The 24109-nt window shown below is 37.2% G+C and overlaps 1 protein-coding gene across 1 annotated transcript in view; it reads right to left on the reverse strand.

Annotated features, from left to right (window-relative positions):
• Nucleotides 1-24109, reverse strand: part of HORMAD2 (HORMA domain containing 2) — an 87691-nt gene that overhangs the window by 46820 nt on the left and 16762 nt on the right. The window contains exons 7-9 of the mRNA XM_019643106.1: nt 18113-18180; nt 14946-15097; nt 14512-14765 (exon numbers count right to left, since the gene is read on the reverse strand). Coding sequence (XP_019498651.1) covers nt 14512-14765; nt 14946-15097; nt 18113-18180 — 474 coding nt within the window. The remainder of the gene's footprint in view (nt 1-14511; nt 14766-14945; nt 15098-18112; nt 18181-24109) is intronic.

The following is a 24109-nucleotide window of genomic DNA, read 5'->3' on the forward strand; positions in this document are numbered from 1 at the left end:
AATATATGAAGACAGTGATTTGTCATCAGACACAGATGAGGACAAGCTAATGGTTGGGAGTTTTGACAGTGATGAGTTGTATGAATTTTATGATGAATAAAACTTGAGTTCAATAACTTTATGTAATACATTTTTTTTCAAATTTCGGGCCCCAAAATTAAGTTGCGTCTTATATATGGGAGAGTCTTACACATGGGGAAATATGGTAGCTTAAGAGCATGAGCTCTGAGCAACAGGGCCGCCTTTAGATTCCCACATGGGCCAGTAACGCTGTGCCCCATCTGAGTTGCCACTGAACTGCCAACAGGTGGCAGGATGGCTCTGCTGGTTAAGAGCACATGCTCCTAACAACAAAACTGCCTATTTGATGGCAACTAAGATTTGTAACACAGCACCTTGAGCTTAGAGGCCATTAGCTGCGGAAGGGCAGCCAGATGGTGACTGGCACCCTCCACCACTAAGATTGAAGAGCAACAACTTGGCTGGTCCCCTTCCCCAGTTCCCCAACACTGTTCCCATCCCCCAATTGCCCAATTAAAAAAATAAAGTAAAATAAATAAATAAAAATAAGTAAAATTTAAAGTCCCTATCGACTAATTTTTTTCATTGCTGACATTTCTGGATCTGCTTCTACTGACTGATTTTCCTTAGTTATGGGTCAACTTTCCTCCTAGTTTTCATGTCAATAAATTTTTATTAGATCCTGGATAATAAGAATTTTACATAGTTGAGTGTTTGCACTTTGTTATCTTTCTCTACAAAAATGTTTAATTTTCTTTTGGCAGACAAATAAGCTTGATTCTTTGAAGCTTGTTCTTAAGCTATTAGAAAGTGTGGAGGACTTCACTAAAGGGTTGACTTGGTGCTAATGCTAAGGTGTAACCCTTCTGGAGTCTCTACTATTATAGTTCTAGATAACTATAGTTATACTAATATAGTTCCGGCTGTTCAACAAGATCTGTCCATGTAACTGGTCATTATGGGAACACATCCCTGTCTCCCAAGAGATCTAGGAATTGTTTAGCTTGTAGTTCCCCAACAATTTTCTTTGTCCAACTTCATAGAATTTCAACCCACACCTTCTTGGATGAGTATTCAACCAAAGATTCAGGGGATCCCCTATGTTGATTTCTGGAGCTCTTTCTATCTACAGGCCCCTCCTTTCTGATGCTCTATCCCCGACTGCCTCAAGTTCCTCAAATTCCAATCTGTTTCTACACTCCAGCAAGACTGCCATGTTCTGCTTGGGTCCCCCTTCCCTGCACCAGTGGTCCAGAAAGTACCTCCTGACAAAAAGTCGGGGCAATTTTAAGGCTCATCTTGTTCGTTTTCTCTCAGAGACCATAATTCTGTACTTCTGTTGTCTAATGTCTCAAACAGTTGCTTCATATATTTTGTCCAGTTTCCTAGCAGTTTACAGAAAAAGAGCAAGTTTGTTACATTATTCTTTCATGACTAAAAGTGAAATTTAATCATTCTATAGGGTTTTTCCTCTCTTGTGGGATTTTTCACATTCTCCCCTACATAAATGAGTGTAAGGTTTAATGGATTAAATAGGAACTTTGGAACCAAAGAGACCTAGGTTCAAATACTGATTTGTTGCTTTTTAGTTGGGCAACCTTGGACATACTACTTAATGTCCATTAACTTCTGTTTCTTCAGCTATAAAATGGTGTGCAAAGTTGTTCATTGAAGCCATGTAAGCACTTAATAAATGGTTGTTGTTATTATTATTATTTATATAACAGCTATTTGTTTATGTTTCATTTCTCCTAAGCAAATTTTGAATCAGGGATTTGGCCTATTTATCTTTGTGTACACTACCTTTGTACAGTGAAGCATGATAGGCTTCAATATAAATTTGCTGACTGAATAAATGTTGATAACCTGTGGTTGATTAGAATATTTTAGAATATTATTTTAGCTTTCTTCACTATTAGCTTTGTGTAGACTTGTTTAAAAGTCAAAATAGTGCTATTAGCTATAATGTTTCTGTTTGCTCTGAATTTGCTTATCAAAGCAGGAGGAGCCCTCCATCATACAGGAAGAAGCAAATTTGAGGTGGTGGCTCCATAAAGTATTGGGTCTTCGGAGCAGTCATGATGTATTTTGTCTATGTTTTCCAAAGGTCATTTATTTATATAAAAAACAAAGATCAATCAATGATCTATTGCCCGTTTTGTTCAATAACCTTTTGCCATCTTTCAGTGAGCTTCATAATTCCGCGTTCATAGAAGGACCTGTCTTTATTTGCGAAAAACTGAACAAGGTGCTGATTTGCAGCCTTATCTGAATTGAATGTTATACCACACAAGGAGTTTTGAAGAGAGCGAAACAAGTGGAAGTCTGATGGCGCAAGGTCAGGCAAGTATGGTGGGTGTGGCAACACATCCCATCCAAGCTCCAATAATTTCTGACGGGTGATCAAACTTGTGTGTGGTCTCGCGTTGTCGTGATGGAACAAACTCCTTTGCAATTAACAAGCTCTAGACATTTCTGGATGATGGATTCGTTCCAACTGTCCAATTGCCGACAGTACACATTCGAATTGATTGTTTGGTTCCTTGGTAGGAGCTAGAAAAACATGACACCTTTAAAATCCCACCACACTGAGAGCATAACCTTCCTCTGATGAATGTCTGCTTTCAATGTCATTTGAAGTGAATCATCACATCGGGACCAAGACCATTTGCACACCACATTGTTGTAAACAATCCACTTCTCATCACTAGTTATCAGTCGCTTTAAAAAAGGATCGTTTTCCTCATGTTTAATGAGCATACTGCAGATGTTTACATGCACCATCAAATGAACTTCTTTGAGTTCATGCGGAACCCAAATATTGAGCTTGCTTACGTATCCCAGTTTCTTCAGGTGGTTGTGAACGCTTGAATGATGGGTGTTCAATGTTTCTGCAATCTCTCGTGTCATGTAACGTGGGTTTGACTCGATCAATGACTTTATTTTGTCATCATCAACCTCGGTGGGCCTCCCTGACCGAAGAGTGTTGTTGAGATCAAAATCACCAGCACGGAATTTCGGGAACCATCGTTCGCACTGACATTCTTGTAGAGCATTGTCACCGTAAACTTTACGCAACTTTTCACAAGCTTGATGTGTGTTCTTTCCTTTATGGAAATAAAACAGTAAAATATGGCAAAAAAGCACAGCTTGGTCTTCCGTCTTCAACTTGTTGTAAAATCTCCAAAATTCAACCAAATCGCTCATTCTTTTTTAGAATGAAGCTAGAACTGTCAGCTGTCAAATAACATAGCAATAACATAGATGCGAATGCCTCTAATACTTCCAAAAATGAACTAGTGCCATCTGTTGCAAACATGCATCATGACTTTTCCAACAACCCAATATATATGCTTCTAATTCTAACTCTTCTTTACCATTGTCTGAAGCACTGATCTCCGAAATCTTAGAATTCAATTTTGAGAGCCTAATATAAATGCTAAAAGATTACTCTCCCTACCATGCCTAAATTTGTTACAAACTATAAATAATCTCATCTGTTAACCAATAGACAATTTAGCTTCAAATGGAAAACTAGAAGCACATATAACAAGCATTAGAAAAATTGACCAACTGAATATAGTTCTAGATAACTAAGTATCATTATTGTTATATTTTTTCCCAATGTGCAATTAACTAAATTCCAACAGTCTTCATTTTGAAAAATTATAGTTTAAATCAAACCTAATATTACACTGGTTTTAGTTTAATAATAACATTGTATTATTTTGGACTATTACAGGCATCTTTTTTTTAAAGATTTTATTGGGGAATTGAGGGAGGGGTACAGTGTTGGGGAATTGGGGAAGGGGACCAGCCAAGTTGTTGTTCTTCAGACTTCGTTGTGGAGGGCACCAGCTGCCATTCGGCTGCCCGTCGGCAGCTCGTGGCCTTCAAGCTCAAGGTGCCATGCTCAGTCCTAGTTGCGGGTGGGCGCAGCCACCATCCCATGCGGGAGTTGATCCAGCAGCCCTGTTGGTAAGAGTGCATGCTCTACCCACTGAGCCATCCTGGCGGCAGCTCAGCTCAAGGTGCCGAGTTCAGCCCTAGCTGTGGGTGGGCGTACCCCACCATTGAACAGGCAATCCTGTTGTTACACCAGCTGAGCCATCCCACCACCCGTTGGCAGCCCAGCGACAGCTCAGCTTGGACCCAGCACCACTGGCCCATGTGGGAATCGAACCGTCAGCCCTGTTGCTCAGAGCTCATGCTCTCAAGCCAACTCTTAACCAACTGAGCCACTCGGCTGGCCCCTCTTTTTTTTTTTTTTTAAACAAACAGAATATTCTCAGTCTTACTCCTTTTTTAAAAAACATAACTTATTTCTTTTAATGCTAGAATTTAATAATAGTAACATCCAAAGTGTTCCTACCTATGCTCAACTTTATTTCTGCTGTAATATATATCAATATACTCTTTTTATGTAAGTGAAACATAAACAGCTCATCAGCATGGCTCTTCCCACTCACAACTGGAAGGAAATCATCCTTTGATATGTTATAGAATGATTCATATAAAAAAGAAATGACATAAAACTGATGGGAAAATCACCCAAGTTTCATTTCTCTTTGCATGATTAAGAGAAGATAACAATTACATGCTGTATGCAAAACAGAAAAATTAATTGAAAAAAAATTCCTTTTTGGCAAAAAGAATCTTTGTTAAAAGGACTATAGCCCCATGATAAAGAAAGAATTATGTGTAGGTTTTAAGTCTGAATATTTTCTGTAGATAATGTGCCTCTTCCAATGTTTTCAATAATTAATTCTACTTCCAAGAATCTGAGATATTCTTCCCAACACTACATTGTATCAAACGAGGCATACATATATTCTTCATGAGACATGATGCTGTGAAAATCATCAGACTATACCTCAAAATTGTAAAACTTCAGTTCAGCGGTTAGTGGTAGAAAATAGGTTGTGAATGAAAATCCGCTTGTTTTAATCCACTGGATAGAATCCAAAGCAATTCTAAGAAATTTAGAAAACATCTATCTAGTCCACACTTAAATGGTACCATTTACTTTGGCACCAATGTGTTTTACATTCTCATTTATCAAAAACAAATCATTTGCACTTTAATCAAATGTGTTAGCCCAAAAGGGTGAGAAATGGACTTCACACAAAAAAGAAAAAAAAAATGCATCCAGGTAAGCTATATATTGTTATAATATATGTATCATTTTGTGGAATTCATCAAAAAGAGAAAAGCTACCTCAAAATATTATTTTTAAATTGACATAAGATGCAAAAATCCATGCAAAATGCAAACGATTTTTAAAATAGTGGGATATAGCATATATGTTTGGACATAGTTTAAAAAGCAAACCATTCATTGGAACTAGGTCAAATAATAAACTATTGAATTGACTCTTTTGAAATACTTATGGGTCTTACAATAAAACAATATTCTCATCCTCAAAAAACATTATTGACATGAATTATTCATGATTCAGTTAAATTAATGTGTTACAAATGAGAAAAATATACCATTCTGGATCAAGATTCCTAAGCATAAAGGAAAGGCCTAGAAAAAAAATCTATACTGAGTATCTAGCAACTCTTTCTTACATGGGGGTACAAAGACTTATAAGGATCTCAGAAAATTAGAAAATTACAGCATATAGACCCCTGCCTAAAAATTTGATGAAAATATGAATTCCCAAAGAGCTGTAACTGCTTAATAAACTAGGACCATTGGTCTCTAAAGTAGACCTGGGCAATACTAACCCTCTATCTTTTTATAGCTGTCTGTATATGTCAGTAATTACTATTCTTTTAAGGAGTTTGGGTTAACTACCTCTATTAGAAAGAAGCATGTTTCCCTCAGCACTTAAATTTACCATAAAATTGAAATAAGATTCCACATCCAATTCCACAACATGTGTTGACTGTCACCATGTAGGTGAGTTCTTTCAAGAAGACTGTCCAGGAACCTCTTTCTGGTATTTATGTCTACTGCTATCTGTCCAGTTGACTACAACAGAGAAAACAGGCCCAACTTCCCAGGGCACTGTGAAGTACCATTGTGTTTGTGTGGCCTTACTAGCTAGGTCTTAAGCCCACACCATCCCTTAATTCCCATTAGGAATGAAGACCTGTCTGTCCTAAAAGTATTGCAAAGATAGATAAAATAAAGACACATTTTAGGATAGGGTTTTTATACCATTCTACATAACCCTGTTTTGTCCTAGGATTTCGGGTCTCTTACTTGGTTTCACGTCCTGTTTTCCAAGTGGAGTGAGGTTTTAAGAGTTCTTATAACTTAAAATTGTTTTAATTTCAAGTTTGTGTATTTTTGACATTTCTGAATCCATTGCCAAATTACCATCATACTTTTACATTTTTCCTTAGATCTTAAGGATCACACCAGAAAATGAATAGTACAAATATTTAATAACTTCTACAACTAGTAGAATTTTTTTATATTTGTCTTTCTGTGACCAAGATAAGGAATAATCTGCAAAACAAAATTGTATTAAAATCTTTTTTTTTTCAATCTTACAATATTCTCACAACAGGATGATTATGTTAAACTGCTTCTTTACTATGGTTCACTGGTGAAAAAGCACAAGCTCTTTGATCAAGATTTTATAAACTTTTTATTTTAACAGAAAAAAATTATGATTTAAAAAAGTTTTTAAGGGGCCGGCCGAGTGGCGCGTTGGTTAAGAGCTGGCTTGGGATGCCAGAGGGCCCCAGTTCGGATCCCACATATGAGGGCCAGTGACACTGCCCTCCACAGCTAAGATGCTGAACAACAGCTCAACCTGGAGCTGGACTGCCGTGAGTCACCGGTGACGGCATAGGCTGCAGCCCCTGTGGCAGTGGGTTGCCATGGGCTACCATGTGTGGCCAGCAGCCAGCGTGAGCAGCCAGCAGCCGCAGTGAGCTGCCGTCCAGAAGCCGGCGACTGATCTGCTTCGCCCGGGAAGAGCGCAATGATGGTGCCAACTTGGGCCAGTGAAGCAACGTCCTCCACAGCTATACTGAAGAACAAAAGGATAGCAACTTGTCTGTTCCCCTTCCCCCAATTCCCCAATAAAAATCTTTAAAAAAAAAAAGTTTTTAAATATCTTTGAGCTAGAGGTTACCAAAAGTTTAATTTCAGCAAAGCCATGTAGGTATGGAGAAAGGTGTGGAAAGTTCAGTATTGGGATTCCAAGTCATAGAGACAGCAGCTCTGATGCTACCATCCTGTTCTTTGCAACTTGCCTAGAATGTCCTCCACCTTAATCTCTACAATCAAAATATGTTTCATCCATAAAATCACCAATTCAATGAAAACTTCCCACACAATGACAATTTATCCTTATTTCTATATCCTAAGAACATGGACTTTGGAGTCCAACTGCCTTTATTTGGATTCTGGCCCTGCTACTTATTCATTACATAGTATATATATAGCCTTGGTCTAATTTCTCTAAGTCTCAGTTTACTCACTTGTAAAATCAGGATAATAATAGAATCTACCTCGTAAAATAGCTGGAACGATTAAAAGTAAAGTAATCCATGTAAAGCCCTGTGGACGTGCTCAATATTATTAGTTAATATTATTTCTATCATTCATACATTCTCCAGCATTATTTCTCATTGTATTATCAATAATTGTATTATTAGGTATTATCTCTTCAGACAAATTTCTCAAAGGTACAAACTATACTTTATATGTCTGTTTTCCTCACAGTATGTAGTGGAGCATTGTGCTCTTACAAGGAATTTTAAAAATACCCCAGAGAATCTTAGCATAGAAGAGATCTCAGAGGTCAATCTAGTTCAACCTTCCCCCTAAGTCACGCTTTTCTCTTATAACGCCCTAGATAATAATCTATACTCTATCTTGAACACAGTATATATCTATACTTGCACACAGCTGGTGACAAGACAGTCACTCTCCTTAAGACAGCCAAATTTATTAAGTAGTTGTCATTGTTAGAAAATCCATTCTAAGGAGGTGAAGAAGCTGGCAGCTTCTAGGAAATAATTTGGTAATACTCATCAAGAGCTATACAAATTTTCTGTAAATTTAACTCCTAATACTATATCCTTAGAAAATTTTAAAAAATCTGTCACACATACAAAGGTATTTATTACAGTATAAATACAAAGGTATTTATAATAACAAAATCAGAAATCAACTTAAGTGTTTAAAAGTAGAGAAATTGGGGCCGGCCGAGTGGCGCGATGGTTAAGAGCTGGCTTGGGACGCCAGAGAGCTCCAGTTCAGAGCCCACATATGAGGGTCAGTGACACTGCCCTCCACAGCTAAGATGCTGAACAACAGCTCAACCTGGAGCTGGGCTGCCATGAGTCTCCGGCAACGGCGTAGGCTGCAGCCCCTGTGGCAGTGGGTTGCCATGGGCTACCGTGTGTAGCCAGCAGCCAGCATGAGCGGCCAGCAGCCGCAGTGAGCGGCCGTCCAGAAGCCGGCGACTGATCTGCCTCGCCCGGGAAGAGCGCAATTATGGTGCCAACTTGGGCCAGTGAAGCAACGTCCTCCACAACTAGACTGAAGAACAAAATGACAGCAACTTGTCTGTTCCCCTTCCCCCAATTCCCCAGCGCTGTTCCCATCCCCCCAATTCCCCAATAAAAATCTTAAAAAAAAAATGTAGAGAAATAGTAGAGCAAGTACCTAAATGAAACAAAGGTAATTTAAATTAAAAATATGAAGATTAAGGTGGGATATATATGTAAAATTAATGTCAACTATAAAAGTAAAGCAAATTTACATGTACACCATGATTAAAACCATATACAAATATGTATATCTGTGGGAAAAGACTAGAGGGGATGGAACATATAAAAATATTAATAAAAACAGTATTGATAGGATGGTTTAAGAGAAAGGTCTTCCTTCTACTGAGCCAAAATCAACCTGCTCCCTCTCCCCGCTGTGTTTTTCATTTACTGGCTCTCATTCTGCCTTTTGAAATTACACAAAATAAATCAACTTGAAATATTTGAAAATGATCATCATAGTTTTAGTACCCTCAGTCTCTGTTACTCTGGAAGACAGATTAGAGAGGCAATGCTGACATCAGGGAGACTCATTAGGAGACTCACTGTCATTCACCAAGGAAGCAATGACGACAGCCTGAATCAGCACAGTGGCCATAGGGTCAGACTTGAGAAATATTTCAAAGACAAAACAAACGGAAATGGTAACCAAAAGGATGTGAGAAGTGAAAAGAAACTAGGAGTTGAACACATTCCTCATCAGGCTGTTTGGTAAAGGGATGACACAATGCCAAGATAAGGAATCTATGAGGGGGAAGAGCATGTGTGGTCAGAAGTTGAAATTCCATTTGGAGATGTTTTATTTAAGGTGCTTTTAGGATATATATTTGTCTATATATTGACAGAAAGATCAACTTAGAGTCAGGGAGACAAAACCAAACCAGAGAAATAGAAGAAGGCAAAGGTAAAAGCAAAACATAAATGAAATAGAAAACAAACCAAAAAAGCAATAGAAGTGATCAGCACAGGCAAAAAATGACTTTAAAAAGAGTAATAAAAATAATGATTTGGGGCAAATATAGCCTAGAAAAACAAACAGGGCACACATAAATAGCACTGGATATGAAAACAAGGAAATAACTACAAAAACAGAAGAGATCTTTAAAATTATTACATCTCCATGAATAACTCATACCAAAATATATGAATACCTGCAGGTAGGAGAGAGGAAGCTCAGGTATTTATATCTTTGGTATGAAGTTATTCATGGAGGTCTTTTATGATTTAAAAAATCTCTTCTGTTTCTATACTTATTTCCCCTTTTTAGAGAAAAACTGAGTACATCTCTATAAACTTCAAACAAAATTTTTAAAAATAAAAACTGCCTAATTAATTGATAAGTTGGACTATATTAAAATATAATTAATGTTCTGTTAATCACAACACACCATTAAGAGTAAAAAGGCAACTCATAAAGTTGAAGATATATTCACAATACATGTATCTGATAAAGGACCTATACGTCGAATATATGTGAAGAACTCCCACAAATAAGTAAGAATGAAAGACAACCAAACAGAACCCAACAGAAAAAAAATGACAAACCTTGAAAAGACACTTCACAAAAAAGGATATCTAACATGACCAATACACATATGAAAAGGTGCTCAATTTTTCAGTCATCAGGAAAATGCAAATTAAAACCAAAATGACATACTACTACACACCCACCAGAATGGCTAAAATTGAAAGATGGAAAATGCTAAGGGTTGATGAGGATGTGGAGCAACCACAACTCTCATATATTGCTGATGGGAGTGTAAATTAACACAACCGCTTTGGAAATTGTTTTGTAGTATCTATTAAAACATATCCTTTGACCCAGAAATTCTACTCCTAGCAATTCTATTCCCACCAGAAACGTATACATATTTCACTAAAAAACATGTTCAGGATGTTCAGAGCAGCACTATTCATTATAGTAAAAAATAGGAAATTATCCAAATGCCCAACAAAGTTAGATGGATAAAAAGTGAGAATGGTGTACAACAACATGCAAAAATATGGATAAATATTGCAACATAACATGGAGTGAAAAAATGGTTCAGACTCTATGATTCTGCATCTATAAAATAAAAAACAAGAGAAACTAATCTAAGAAGTCAGGATAGAGATATTTTTGTTGAGTGGAACAGTGACTACAAAGTAAGACTGGGTTTTCTCGGGGGGCTGGTAGTATTTTATTTCTTGATCTGGGTACTGATTTCACATGTTTATTCCACAGGGCTGGGGCAAGGATGAGACAAACAAGATACCTACGGAGCAAAGTTTAAGGAGGCATTCACTCTCACTTTGCTTGCCTCATATTCACCTCAGCCCTAGTGTTGGATTTGTGAATATTTATTGAGCTGTATCATTATGATGTGTGTTATTTTTCTATATATGTATTATATTTGGATTAAAACATGTTAAAGAGGTCTGTTCTATCTCACACCACAAATAAAAATAAACTCCAAGTGAAATAAAAACCTAAATGTAAAAAGAAAAAACTTAAAACTTTTAGAATAAAATATAGGAGAATATTATAAATGACCTCAGGTAAAAAAGGATTTCTTAAGAATATCCAAAAGCACATATTAGAGGAAAAGGTTTGACTACATTAAAATTAAGAACTTCTCTTTAGCAAAAGACATCTTAAAGAAAATGAAAAGATAACCACAACCCTGAAGAAAATATTACAACATAATTGAGAAATAATTATTATGCAGAATGTATTTTTTTAATCAATGAGAAAGATAACCCAGTAGAAAAATGCATGAAAGACTTCAATAGTTACTTTACATATAAGAAAACCAGAATGGCCAATACACATGAAAAAATGCTCAAACTCAGTAATAATCAAGGAAATACAAATCAAAATTGTGTGGTATTACCATTTCACATCCAGCAGACAGGCAGAAAAACAAACTTTGATAATATTAAGTGTTGACAAGAACGTAGGGCATTCTCCTCTACTGTTGGTGGAGTATAAATTGGTACAACCACTTTGGAAAAACAGTTTTGCATTACCTAATAAAGTTGAAAATGTGTAAGCCCTAGGACTCTTCAGTATATGTCCTAAAGACACTCTTGCACATGTGTACCAGGAGGTGTATACATGAATGTTCATAACAATTAAACAGAAAGAATGTATATTCAGAGATAGAATATTCTACAGTAGTGAAAATGTGTGAACAACCACACACAAATGGATGAATCTCATTTTTGATGGTCAAGCAAAAGAAGTAAATCAGAGAATACCTAGAGTATGATTACATTTGTATAAAAAATTTTAAACAAGAGGATATACTCATAGATGGTAAAACTATAAGGAAAAGTGAGGTTATCACAGAATTTAGGAGTGGTTACCTTTAGAGGAGAAGGAGGGGGTGCAATGAGAAAGGTCACATTGTGGCTGTTAAGGTAGCGACAATGTTCTGCTTCTTAGCCTAAAGGGAGGATATATGGATGTTCTCATTATTCTTTAAACTGTACATGCTTTTTTATATATTTTGCTGTATGCATGAAGTATTTCAAAATGAAATAATTTTTAAAGGCAATAAAGTGTTCTACATAAGTATACATGTGTATGAATGTGTGTGTGTGTGTGTGTGTGTGTGTGTGTGTGTGTGTGTGTTCCATGAAGAAATAACAGAATTCTTAGTGGGAAAATGTCAGTAAGCACTTCACTAGACTTACTAAAGTATTCTCTCATGATTGCTAGCTGAAAGAGGAACTAGAATTGACTGCATTTACCACAAAATCCTGATCTTTGTAGACAGTTGACCCTTGAACAATGCTGAGGTTAGGGATGCTGATCCCTATGCAGTCAAAAACCCGAGTATAACTTTTGACTCCCCGCAAACTTAAGTTGTCCCTCGTTATCATGGCGTGTTGCTTCCAAGACCCACCACCGATACCAAAATCCACTGATTCTCAAATCCCCTATATAAAATGACATACATCAACGCATATAGTCAGCCCTCTGCATCCACAGACTCCCAACTGCAGACTGAAAACAGTACAGGTGTTTATTGAAAAAATCTGCATATAAGTAGACTCATGCAGTTCAAACCTGTGTTGTTCAGGGTCAGCTGTACATACTTTCTACTACATGTATGCTTGGAAAGTGTTATTACATGTCGTATTTAATCTATCCATTGAATCATTCATTTTCAAGTTATCCTGTTTTCATTTCAGCTGGTAAAAAGAAAGAAATTCTTAATTTTAAAGGATAAAAATCGGGCTGGCCGAGTGGCTCAGTTGGTTAAGAGCTCACTCAAGAGTGGGAGCTCTGAGCAACAGCGGTTCGAGTCCCGGCCCAAGCTGAGCAGCCACTGAGCTGCCAACAGGAGGCAGGATGGCTCAGAAAAAAAAAAAAGATAAAGATCTAATTGCTACATGCTCATTGTTTTCTTAACCTTTATTTTTTAAACTAATTTACATTAGCTGTATCTTCCTTGAATAGAATCAGAAGAAAGTTGCATCAAAATCTAAAGCCATTATCATGTATGACACTGTGAAAATACTAAAAATGAAAAATATTAAGACTCTATGTATTAAACGTAACAGAGTTAATGAACCAGAAGTAATCTTCAAAGGTTACCTGCTATAGTTATCTATCTTTAAGTAAGACTCAAACTATCTCAAGCAGATAAATTAATCTCAAAATAGCCCCTGAAAAGGTTTTATAGCATCCCTTCTGCTAGGCATCTGAAAATTTTTTATGTCTAGCTCAAAACCCTTTTAATGCAATGTTGGCATTCAGTAAACTTTATTATCCAGGATTTACTTAGGGCACAATGGGGCTCCAGCCAAGTACTCAACTCCAAGCCTCTCCTGAAGGAAGTAGGAAGGTGAAGGGCTCAGAGCCCTGTCTGTTTGGTTCCAGCGGCTCCAACCCCAGCCCCCTAGCTTTCCCCGCAGACCTAGCCCTAAAGCTTGTCTCTCTCCACATAACCATGAGTTGACTATCGTTTTGTTTTTACTCTGACTTCAGTTTACCCATAACTTTTTCTCCCCCAACCTCCTCCCACCCAATTACCCCAGTAATCAAAAACTTATTTAAACTTCCAGTGAATATGAATAAACACCTAGAATATTTTTTAATCCTAAAAATAAGTGAGGAAAGAGTGAATGAAGATAAGGAATATATAAAATGGAGTCACTTTAGCTAAGCTTATTAACATTATGAATGTTGACATATGAGGAAAGACTTCATTCTTGTTTTAACTACCCTGGAAACTTAAACTTCTTTGAATTTTCCAGTCCTGTGTCAATGTCTGGATATACATATGTCCCTTCAGGTAACCCTCTAATTACCTCCTGAAGGATTCATATATCCAGGCTGCCTGATTACCCACTGAAGGACTCATGTATACATCCACCTGACATCCATTATCCAGACCCCTGGGACATGACCAGACCACCTTGCATCCAACATCCTGATTGCTGCTCTTCTGACTGATAGTCATCCTGGATCAATCCTAGAGCTAAGAATGTAGGTCTGATAATTCTCAAGAATGTACTTTTTGCCATAACAACATTTAACTTTTCTTTCTCTTTGGAACACTTCTGGGCTTTTGCCTAATTATATTTCCAGTTTGTAAACTCTAAGGCCCTTGAATAAATCTCTATCATTTATTTCTAGCAAAGCCTCCAGACTCTTTTTGAGTATGTTTGTTACTTATAAATGAAAGAAAATCTCAAAATTTCTAAATTCATGGGTATCTTTTATAAAAGACATATACTGGAAAGCCTTTTCTTCTCCTAGTCATGGACAATTTCCTCTAACGAAGTATATTTCCTTCTTGAAGACAGTACTTTTTAAGAATAAAGACTCCTTTAGGTCAGGGACTAGTTTTGTTTCATTTTTTTATACCTGGCACACTCCACTGGACCCTATTACTATGATATGACCTGTGTAGGAACTGAAAAATGTCCATGTGTTCAACTGAAGCAATGAGGTATCACTCAAGTTTAGCCTTACCTGATTGTCGCATTCCTCTTCTTCCTCATCGCAGTCTAGACCCTGATGGGCAATCTCAGTAGTGTTGTTCTCCTGAATGAGCTTGTTCTCCAAATCAGACACTCTGGTGATCTCAGTTGTGACTTTTACTTTCATACTATGAAAGCCAGTTGGGACAATTCCTACTGGCAGGGTCACGGGCTCCCCATCGAACAGCAGGAAGCGTGAGTTTACCGCTTCCTTAAAACCAGGGGGCTGGTAATCATGTGGGGTCACTGCAAAATGAAAAGGGCAGAAAACCAAGAAAACTGAGTTTCAACAGAACAAGTCAGGTTACTCTTTCAAGTGTAGCATCAGATACGCGTATCTCTTTCAGATGCTTGCAAAATACTTCTATTTATATAAAATATTATTCCAGCACTTAAGAAGGAATTTAACTAGAAGTCTCCACCTACCTGCATTATAGTAATGGAGTTTCATAGTAAGTATAACTTCATTAGGAAGGGGTCCGAGGTTCTGCATCAGTATATACAATTTACGGATCAGTAAAGCACTCGCTTTCTTAATATCTTTACTGTTCATTGCACTTTTGAAGCTTGTATTACTGCTACAACCAGACAGAAAAACATACTTTTCAATCATATACAATATTGGAAATATATTTCAAAAAGAAACAACCTTTTTATTATATGATCAAATAAATATAAACTAAACACCAGGACACTTGAGACTATTTTTAGAATGTAAATTAGAGGAGAGATTGTACTTTTTGCAATGTATATACAAAGGATTTTTTTTACAGAGCAAGTTCCCTTAAGGCATTTTAAATATGACCTGAGTTTACAAAAAATTTTTGATTTACAAATAACCACATGCTATAATATTGAGAACAATGGATTTGGAATTAGGAGACAACATCTAATATTGTCTCTGCTATTAACTAGCTGAATGACTTCACACAAGTCACTTAGACACTCTATGTCAATTACTTCATTTGTGAGATAAGCTTACACACATTTCTATACCTCTTCAAGTATAAAACCAATCATCAGCTCTGGGCCTTTCTACCATCTAGTTATCTCTCAGAGGTATCCCTTCCTCACTTTTACATGGATTATGACAATGACTATTCTTCTTGCTTTTATTCTTGTCCATACTGCAAAATATTATCCACACCACTGCCAAAATAATATTCCTAATAGGAAAACCTGCTCGTGTCATTCTCTTGCTTAAAATTCTTCTATTACACCCATCAGCTTTCAATCAAATTCGAGAATGGTGTGTGTACAGTGCCTTTCATGACCAGCTGTGCCCTCACCTCCACCTTCATCTGCGACTACCACCAGTTCCTTCACATCCATGTGCCATTTGCATATGCTGTTTATTTTGCTTATATTGGGCTTTTCCCACTTCTTTTCCTGACTCTCCTGAATTCATCCTTTAATACCTAGCTCACATGTCACCTTTTTAAGTCTTTTCTGATGATCCCCATACCTCACCCCTGTTTATAACTGTTTGTATGTCCCTCTCTAAACTATAAATGGCTATATCTTTCATCTCCATGGTACTAAGTTTGTGCCCAGCTATAGCAAGTACACAATAAACATTTGTGGAATTAATGAATGAATGAACAAGTTGGACTAAATTACCTTCCAACTCTAAACACTCTTTCTCTCTAAAATTTTCTTTCCCAATTAGTCTCACATTTGAGTAGTTTCCAGGAAGGACTGTGACTGTAATATATTTGCACAATGCCTTTCACGTAGTAAGCACTCAGTACTGAAAAATCATCCTAAATAATCAAGCTACCGGAGGCAATATGAATTCATAAAACAAACATTATTAAGTAAATACATTTGCTCCCATTTCAATTTTGAACAACTAAAGGCTTGTTTACCAGGATTTAACCAATTTGAAATAGGTAACCAGAGTGGAGCGCTATAGCCATGTAGCTTTCAGTATACATATTTCAGTATACACCATATTCATGTAAAATCATATTCAAGACTCCCTTGCATTCTTTTAAAGGGGAAATTATCTTTACTATGGAAAACGTGATAATGTAATTTTACATGAATGATAATTTAAACAAATGCCTACCTTTGGTTTTTAAGAAATCAGTAGTATGCTTTACCTTCTCTCCTCAGTAGCTGAAAGATTTGGCCATTTCTATATTACTGCTCACCTCTTGGCATATGTGCTTTCATAACAAGAGAGATTAATCTGGTTGTCAGTAGTACTTACATTTGAATTTTAGAGAGGAAAAGGCAATGGATTTATGTAAGAGAATATGTATGAAAAGTACTGTACAATCTGCCTAGTGCCATACAAATGTTAGCTAATGATGGTTAATATTTTAATTCTCATTCCTAGAACTTACTTCCTCTTCATGTCCTAGTGCTGTCTGTAAGTTTTACAAATGAGAAGATAATTAAGGAAGTGAATCTTGGAGAGAAATCCTCGAACTTGCAGTAAATGTGAAGCAGAGTTAATAGTATGGAAAATTGAGAATTAAGCCACATTTCTCTTCAGTCATTTCTTTCAAGGAAACTCATCCTACTGACGTGGAGCTCTCTGCTACCCAGAGCTTTTCACCGGCATCCACCCCCTCCACTTCTATTCCATCTCATCAGCAATATTTAGCTCTATCTGAATCCAAAAGCTATTGGGAAGGAAATAAATGTTGCTCCTCAGTAAAACATCTCCATCTGCACTAAGGACCTTCTGAAGCAAATGTTCTTGTCTTTGCTATTTTAACCCACTAGTATATCTAAAACTTGGAATTTTAAATTTGACAGGAAAATGCAGTGCTTTCCAGTCTTTTCCACACAGGGACATACATAGATAACTATACTTATATTACATACTTTGGCAAGCAGATGAGAATCTTGGTGTAAATAGTTCAGGGGTTTCATCTACCCCAGGTCTGGTCTGGCTATATTGAGAGCAGAAAGGATCAATATCTTGGCATAGCAATTGAGAAATTTTGGTTTAGTGGCTAGATAGAGCCTTATGGAATTCTTCAATCAACACCATGTAGACAGCCTCATTAATATAATTCTACTGCTGTGCCGCCCACCAGCTACCATTGCCTGCAAGTACCACCACCATGACCACCATCACCACTAGGTACCATTTGCTGAGTGTTTACTATGTGCTAGACTGGGGAAAGCTTTATAGATGCATTATAACTTAATAATCACAGCAACTATATGAAATAGATATTATTAACTCCAGTATGATGATGAGAATACTAATATTTAGGGAGGCTGAGTAATCTGTTCAAAGTTATATAACCAGTAATAGTCAGAGCTGGAATGCCAAGCTAGATCTTTCTGCCTTAGGAACTCTTAACCACTAAACTTCACTGCCTTTAGACTCTACTCATATCACCTATGAGGAAGAGAGGAAAAGAAGCAAAGGAAGCCTCTATTCCCACCAGGAATCCATGGATTTCAGAAATTTAAACAATTATTATAATCCCTCTTTATAATAGTGGTTTTTTGGTAGGATTGTTTGGGAAGTTACAAAGGAAATACAAGGCCTGTCTCTGGCCTCAAGAGGCTTATATTTACCCCCAATAATATATATTTCTCATGTTCATTAAACAATTAGATTCTACCTGTCAATATCCATAGTGGCTCCTTTTTTTGTGTATTTGAATTTGAACTGGTATATCTCAGTCACTTTCTAGAAACATCAAAGAGAATAGAGAAATTACTTTAAAAAAGAAATCCAGAGTCTTATAACAGATAAGGAACATTTTCATTGTGTACCTACTATACTTCCAACTTACCTGTTTGTTTCACAGCATTACATTATTCAGGAGTAATATTTGCAGATACAAAGATAATTTTTCTTCTCCATGCTAAAAATGAGTTTGATGATAAATGCTATTGTTACCATTTTATTTATTTTTATGTATTTATTTTTAAAGATTTTATTGGGGAAGGGGAACAACCAGCCAAGTTGTTGTTCTTCAATCTTAGTTGAAGAGCGCCAGTTGCCATCTGGCTTCCCATCAGCAACTTGTGGCCTCTAAGCTCAAGGTGCTGTGTTCAATCTTAGCTGCGGGTGGAGGTAGCCACCATCCCATGCAGGAGTCGAACCAGCAGCCTTGTTGTTCAGAGCGCACGCTCTATCCACTGAGCCATCCAGGTGGAAGCTCAGCTCAAGGTGCTGAGTTCAGACTTAGTTGCAGGCGGGCGTAGCCCACCATCAAACAGGCAGTCTTATTGTTAGGAGCACGTGCTCTCACCAGCTGAGCCATCCTGCTACCTGTTGGCAGCTCAGCGGCAGCTCAGCTCAGGCGCAGCATCACTGGCCCATGTGGGAATTGAATGGCGGCCCTGTTGCTCACAGCTCGCGCTCTGACGCTAACTCTTAGCCAACTGAACCACTCGGCCGGCCCCCTATTGTTACCATTTTAAAGCTGGAAAAACTAAGCACAGAGTCAAGTGTCTGACCCAGAATAGGTAAATGACAGTGGAACCAATTGAGAAACCATCTATTCATGTAACAGATATTTACTGAACTTTGTCAGGCACTGAAGTCATGGTGATGAATGTGACCGAAAAGGTCCCTGTTTATCTGGAATATACAGTCTGATGAGAGAGATAGTCAATAAATAGGTAAACAAACAAAATAAGATAATTTCAGATAGTAATAAGTGCGGTGAACAATATGAAGCAGATGCAAGACAGAGAGTACAGAAGGGGAGAGGTGCTGTTTTGGTTGGAAGGGCCAAGAAAGGCCTAGCTTAAGAAGTCATGTTTGAGCTGAGCCTCAGTGACAAAAGGGATCAGTCATGTGCAGACCTGGGGGAAGGTGGGGTGCCCCATGCAGAGGTAACAGCAATGCAAAAGGTTTAAAGTAGGGGGGGAAAGCCTCTCCCAGGATCAGAGGGGAGGCCAAGTGGCTGGCAAAGAGTGAGCAAGGGGGAGAGTGTAGGGGATGAGGTCGTAGAGGAGTTTTGGGGGCCTTGTCAACCACAGCTAAGGTTTTAGATTTTATTCTAAGTAAATCAGAGTCCTTTGAAGGGTTTTTAAGCATGGCAGTGATTAGCATTTTTAAAGATCATCCCAGCTATTTTAAGAGCACAAACGGGAAGAAGTGGAAACCACAGGAGCAATTAAGATAGTCACATGTCTTCTTAGGGAAACCACTTCATGGACGGTGTAGATGCCTGACCACTGCACTGTACACCTGAAGCTGAAGCTGAAAAATATTTTATGTCAACTATAATTGAATATATATATAGTCATGGGATATGGAGTATAGTATAGGGAATAGAGTTAATGGAATTGTAATAGAGATATACAACGTCAGAGGGGCAATAGATTGGGGAAGGAAGGTTATCACCTTGTGAGGGGTGAAATGTATAACTATTACATTGTTTTGTACACCTGAAACTAATGATAAAAAAAAAAAGAAAAAAAATACCAATGGACAGCCAAAAAAACAAAAAAAGGCTATAGCAGTAATTCAGGGAAGACTAGAATGGCAACAGGAAAACTGGAAAAATCAGAAAAGGAACTGGGAGCTATGATTTCAGGCCTTGTTTTTTTTATCTTGCACTAAAAACTAGATACTACTGCTATCTGCTCTCCTCACTGTTAAGAAAGCTAGAAATGAAGGACAAATTTCCTCATGAGAGATATACTCCATTTAAAATAAAATTATTGTCTAGTAGTTGAAGCAAACATTTGGCCTAGCTGCACTGTAGTTTGTCCACAGAGCTGGAGAAGGTGTTAAAAACAGGCCAAGGGTATGAGTTTAAGTCAGAACACAAAAAAATGCCCTTCATTCATCCGTTTCAGTATTTGTTCCTTGAGAATATGGGAATGAGGATGTTAGATTGATCAGAAAAAGTCTCAATGTTTTTGTTACTTTTCTCTAGTCTAAGATTCAGTATTCCATTAATCACAAGTGGTCAAGTTGTAGGGAAATTAGCTCATGCTGCTTAAACTTGAAGAAGACTGATTTGTAATGGAGTTAATTTTAAAAGAGAAAAATATTTTTTTTTAGCAAGATGGCCTACTTGAGAAATCAAACCAAGTTCAGAAGGCTGCTGCGGGTTCCACATCCGCAGGTTCAACAAATCACGGATCAAAAATATTTGGGAAAAATAATGTTATGTAGTTGCTGGCGTGTAATATGTAGTTAGACCTATGATGGCTGCATCTGTACTGACCATGTACAGACTTTTTTCCTTGTCATTATTCCCTAAATAATTCAGTGCAACAACTATTTACATAGCACTTACATTGTATTAGGTACTGTAAATAATCTAGAAATGATTTAAAGTATACAGGAGGACGTGCGTAGGTTATACGTGTATACAAAGCTACTTTACTGGAGCATCCACAGATTTTGGTATTCACAGAGGTCCTGGAACGAATCCCCTGAGGGACAACTAACTGTACAATAGGAGACATATGTGGGACTAGAGGTGCCTACAGTGACAGGTTCACTCCAGACAGGCTAGTTACAGTGTCCTCTCTTCGCTAATGCTGGGAGTAAATGCCCTGTCAAGCAAACTATGCCTATTCTTTCTGTTTGCCCACGTTTCTCAACCAATTCTAGCTTTTGATGCTCTGAGCTATATTTTGGGTTTGTTTGGGTTTTTTTTAAGTTGTATCAAGAGTAGATTCTTTAGTAGTTGGTAATTTTATTAACAGTTTATTATGTGGTCCCTGGAACAAATAATAAGAGTTATGTTTGTAATTATTTTATAGAAGATGCTAATTCTTAATAACTTCAATCTGACTGATTGATCAAGGTAGGTATATTTACAGCTGGCATTAGCCTCTTCTTAACACCTAAAATGTTCTGTTTTTTTAGATTAATGTGTTGCCTAATAAAGATGACCCTTTAAACTGCTCATGAAGGTTTCTATTAATCACACTGAATATATCCACATATACTAAAGCAATGGCAACATATATATACAGCCTTTAATTTTCCCTCCACATTCCAATCCATTGGCAAAACCAGATCTTTTCAGGTTTGTCTCAAAGTATATCCCAAGTTCATCTAATTCTCTTCATCTTCACTGCTTTCGCCCTATCCAAGCTACCACCATCTCTCTTCATTTGATCTGCTTGCTTCCAAATTATCTCTTCTATAATTCATTCTGTTATTTGGCCAAAAGGAGTTTTTGAAAATACAAATCAGACCACATTACTCCTTTGTTTAAAACTCCCAATGGTTTCTCACTGCCCTTACAATAAAACCAAAATTTACCTCGGTCCACAAGACCTTACTCATCTGTCCCTGTCTACATCTCTGACCTCACCTCCTGCCTCTTTCCCTCCAAGTAACTAAGTTCCAGGCTCAGGGCACCCTCTCTGTACACAAACATACAAGAACTACCTTTCTGCCTTAGGACCCTTGCACAGCTGTACTCTGGAATGTGCTGTCACCAATTGTTAATAATGATAATATTTGGTCACTGCTCTAAATGTTCTACATCTATTCATTCTTATACAGCCAACACTTTGAGGTAGGTATTATTGGGTTGTCGGAAAGGTCATGACATATTTTTTCCATGTTTTTCATTGCAAAAATGCATCATGACTTTTCTGACAACCCAATATTATCCTAGATGAAGCTAGTTAAGTGGTAGAGTTCCAGCAACTGCAATGTTAACTGTGGTGCTATTCTGCCAGTCACATATTGTTGCCTGTCACAGACCTGCACAGGCTGACTCCTCTGGCCATTCCAGTCTCAGCTCACGGTGGCTCCTCAGGGAGGCCTTCCATGGACTCCCCTCTTATTCCTCCTCTGCCATTCTCCGCCTCAGCACTCCCCAGTATACCACCTTCTTTTATGTTCTCCATACCATTATGGCTATCTGAAATTGATTTGCTAATTTTTGTTTACTTGTTTATTTTTATACTCCTTCATTACAATTAAGCTTCCAGAGAGCACAGACCTTGCCTATCCCATTAACTCATGTATTTTTTGCCTTGAATAGTGCTAGGCACATACAGAGAATCTAATTAACATTTGCTGAATGAATAAATATTCAGCCAAGATAGAGTTTACACTCAATTAAGATTTCATCAAGGATTTAAAAAAAAAAAACAGTCTCTAAAAGCATATTGTGGCTAGAAACAGGAACCACCTAAAGTTCAGTTCCTGAAGCAGTCTATTAAAACTGTGTCTACTGTCGAACAGGCACAAAGAAATAGATGGTGAAACAGTAAGATTCATGTCCTTACAATATTCATATGTAGTAATTCTTTATGGGTCTATCATGCAGAGTTGTGCAAATCTTTCCTTACGTACATCCTCCACACATGTTGTAATATGTGTCTATAGAAAAGCTATACTATCTTTCTTCATCACTTTAGTTACTTTTGTCAGTTTATTTCTTTCATGAGAACAAAACTTCAAGAGCAGAAGCACCACAACTTTGTGCAATGCTCAAAACTCTGTTGGTCTCAGGACTGGGTAAGTATACCTCATTTAAGACAGGGGTTTTCAATTGTGTACCATGATAGACTCTTCACAAGAGTGCTACAAATTTTAATCTACCTGTAAAATGTATTTTTGCTTCAAGTAAATATTAATATTGTTGTTGTTTGTGCAGTTTTGTTTAGGGGAAGATATATTTCTACAGATAGGAGTCAAGAAACATGGTACAATATCAGATAAATGTCAAAGAAAGACTGTGTTTTTGTGAGAATGTTGTTTTGCAAGTATATAAAAGAATGAGATCAGGGAGGTAAATAGTTCTGTTGGGTTGTTGGAAAAGTCATGATGTACTTTTTCTGTTTTTCGTTGCAAAAATGCGTGATGACTTTTCCGACAACCCAATATTAGTGACTTGATGCTAAACAGCAACCATAAAACAGCATAACCCCATGCTACTTTTAGGCACTATGAACATTACTATGCCATAGTTATACTGTAATTATTGCTGACTAGTTTGGCATCCCTTTGAGTCTTTTAATATGCTCAAACAGGCCACCAAATTTTCTAGTAATCAAAAGTCTGCCATGAACACAGAAAAGCTAGAGATCACTGCTATAAGGGAGAATCTGTAAGCATTCAAAATATTTTTCCTGGGTCATAAATGATAGCTCAGAACCTATCATAAAATAAGCTTTTGTTTCTAACTTCATTATTATTATATACATTGCCTGCATCAAAGCTAATTTAATAGTTTTCTTTCTCCTCAGTAAGATTTTTCTGTAGCTAAGCCCAATTTGTTTAGCATTTCACTACCTCAAAACCACTGGTTTCAGACTAGGAGTTTTACTTGCATAAGAAAATATTATAATTTATTGCACTAAGGAAGTGACCAATTTATTAACAATTTATAAGGAAGGTTTAGTTGGGAAACTTCCCCTCAGACCTACAGGGAAAAAGAGCAGTTTAAAACTACACAAGAACCAAAGATAGAGGTAGTTTGGCACTGAGGAATTGTTACCCACCTGTGTGCACCAATTTTCTTCTGCCTTGCTCAAACAGCTATTTATAATTTTGCCAATCAAGGATATTAAAGACTGAAAATGCTTAATTTAGTCTTGAATGTCACTAATTAAGCTAAATCCATTGGTTTACAGAAGGAAAACTGAAAGCAAGGAAAAAGGGAAGAGAAAAGAAAGCT

This window comes from Hipposideros armiger, unplaced genomic scaffold, assembly GCF_001890085.2.
Source record: "Hipposideros armiger isolate ML-2016 unplaced genomic scaffold, ASM189008v1 scaffold_75, whole genome shotgun sequence".
NCBI lineage: Eukaryota > Metazoa > Chordata > Mammalia > Chiroptera > Hipposideridae > Hipposideros > Hipposideros armiger.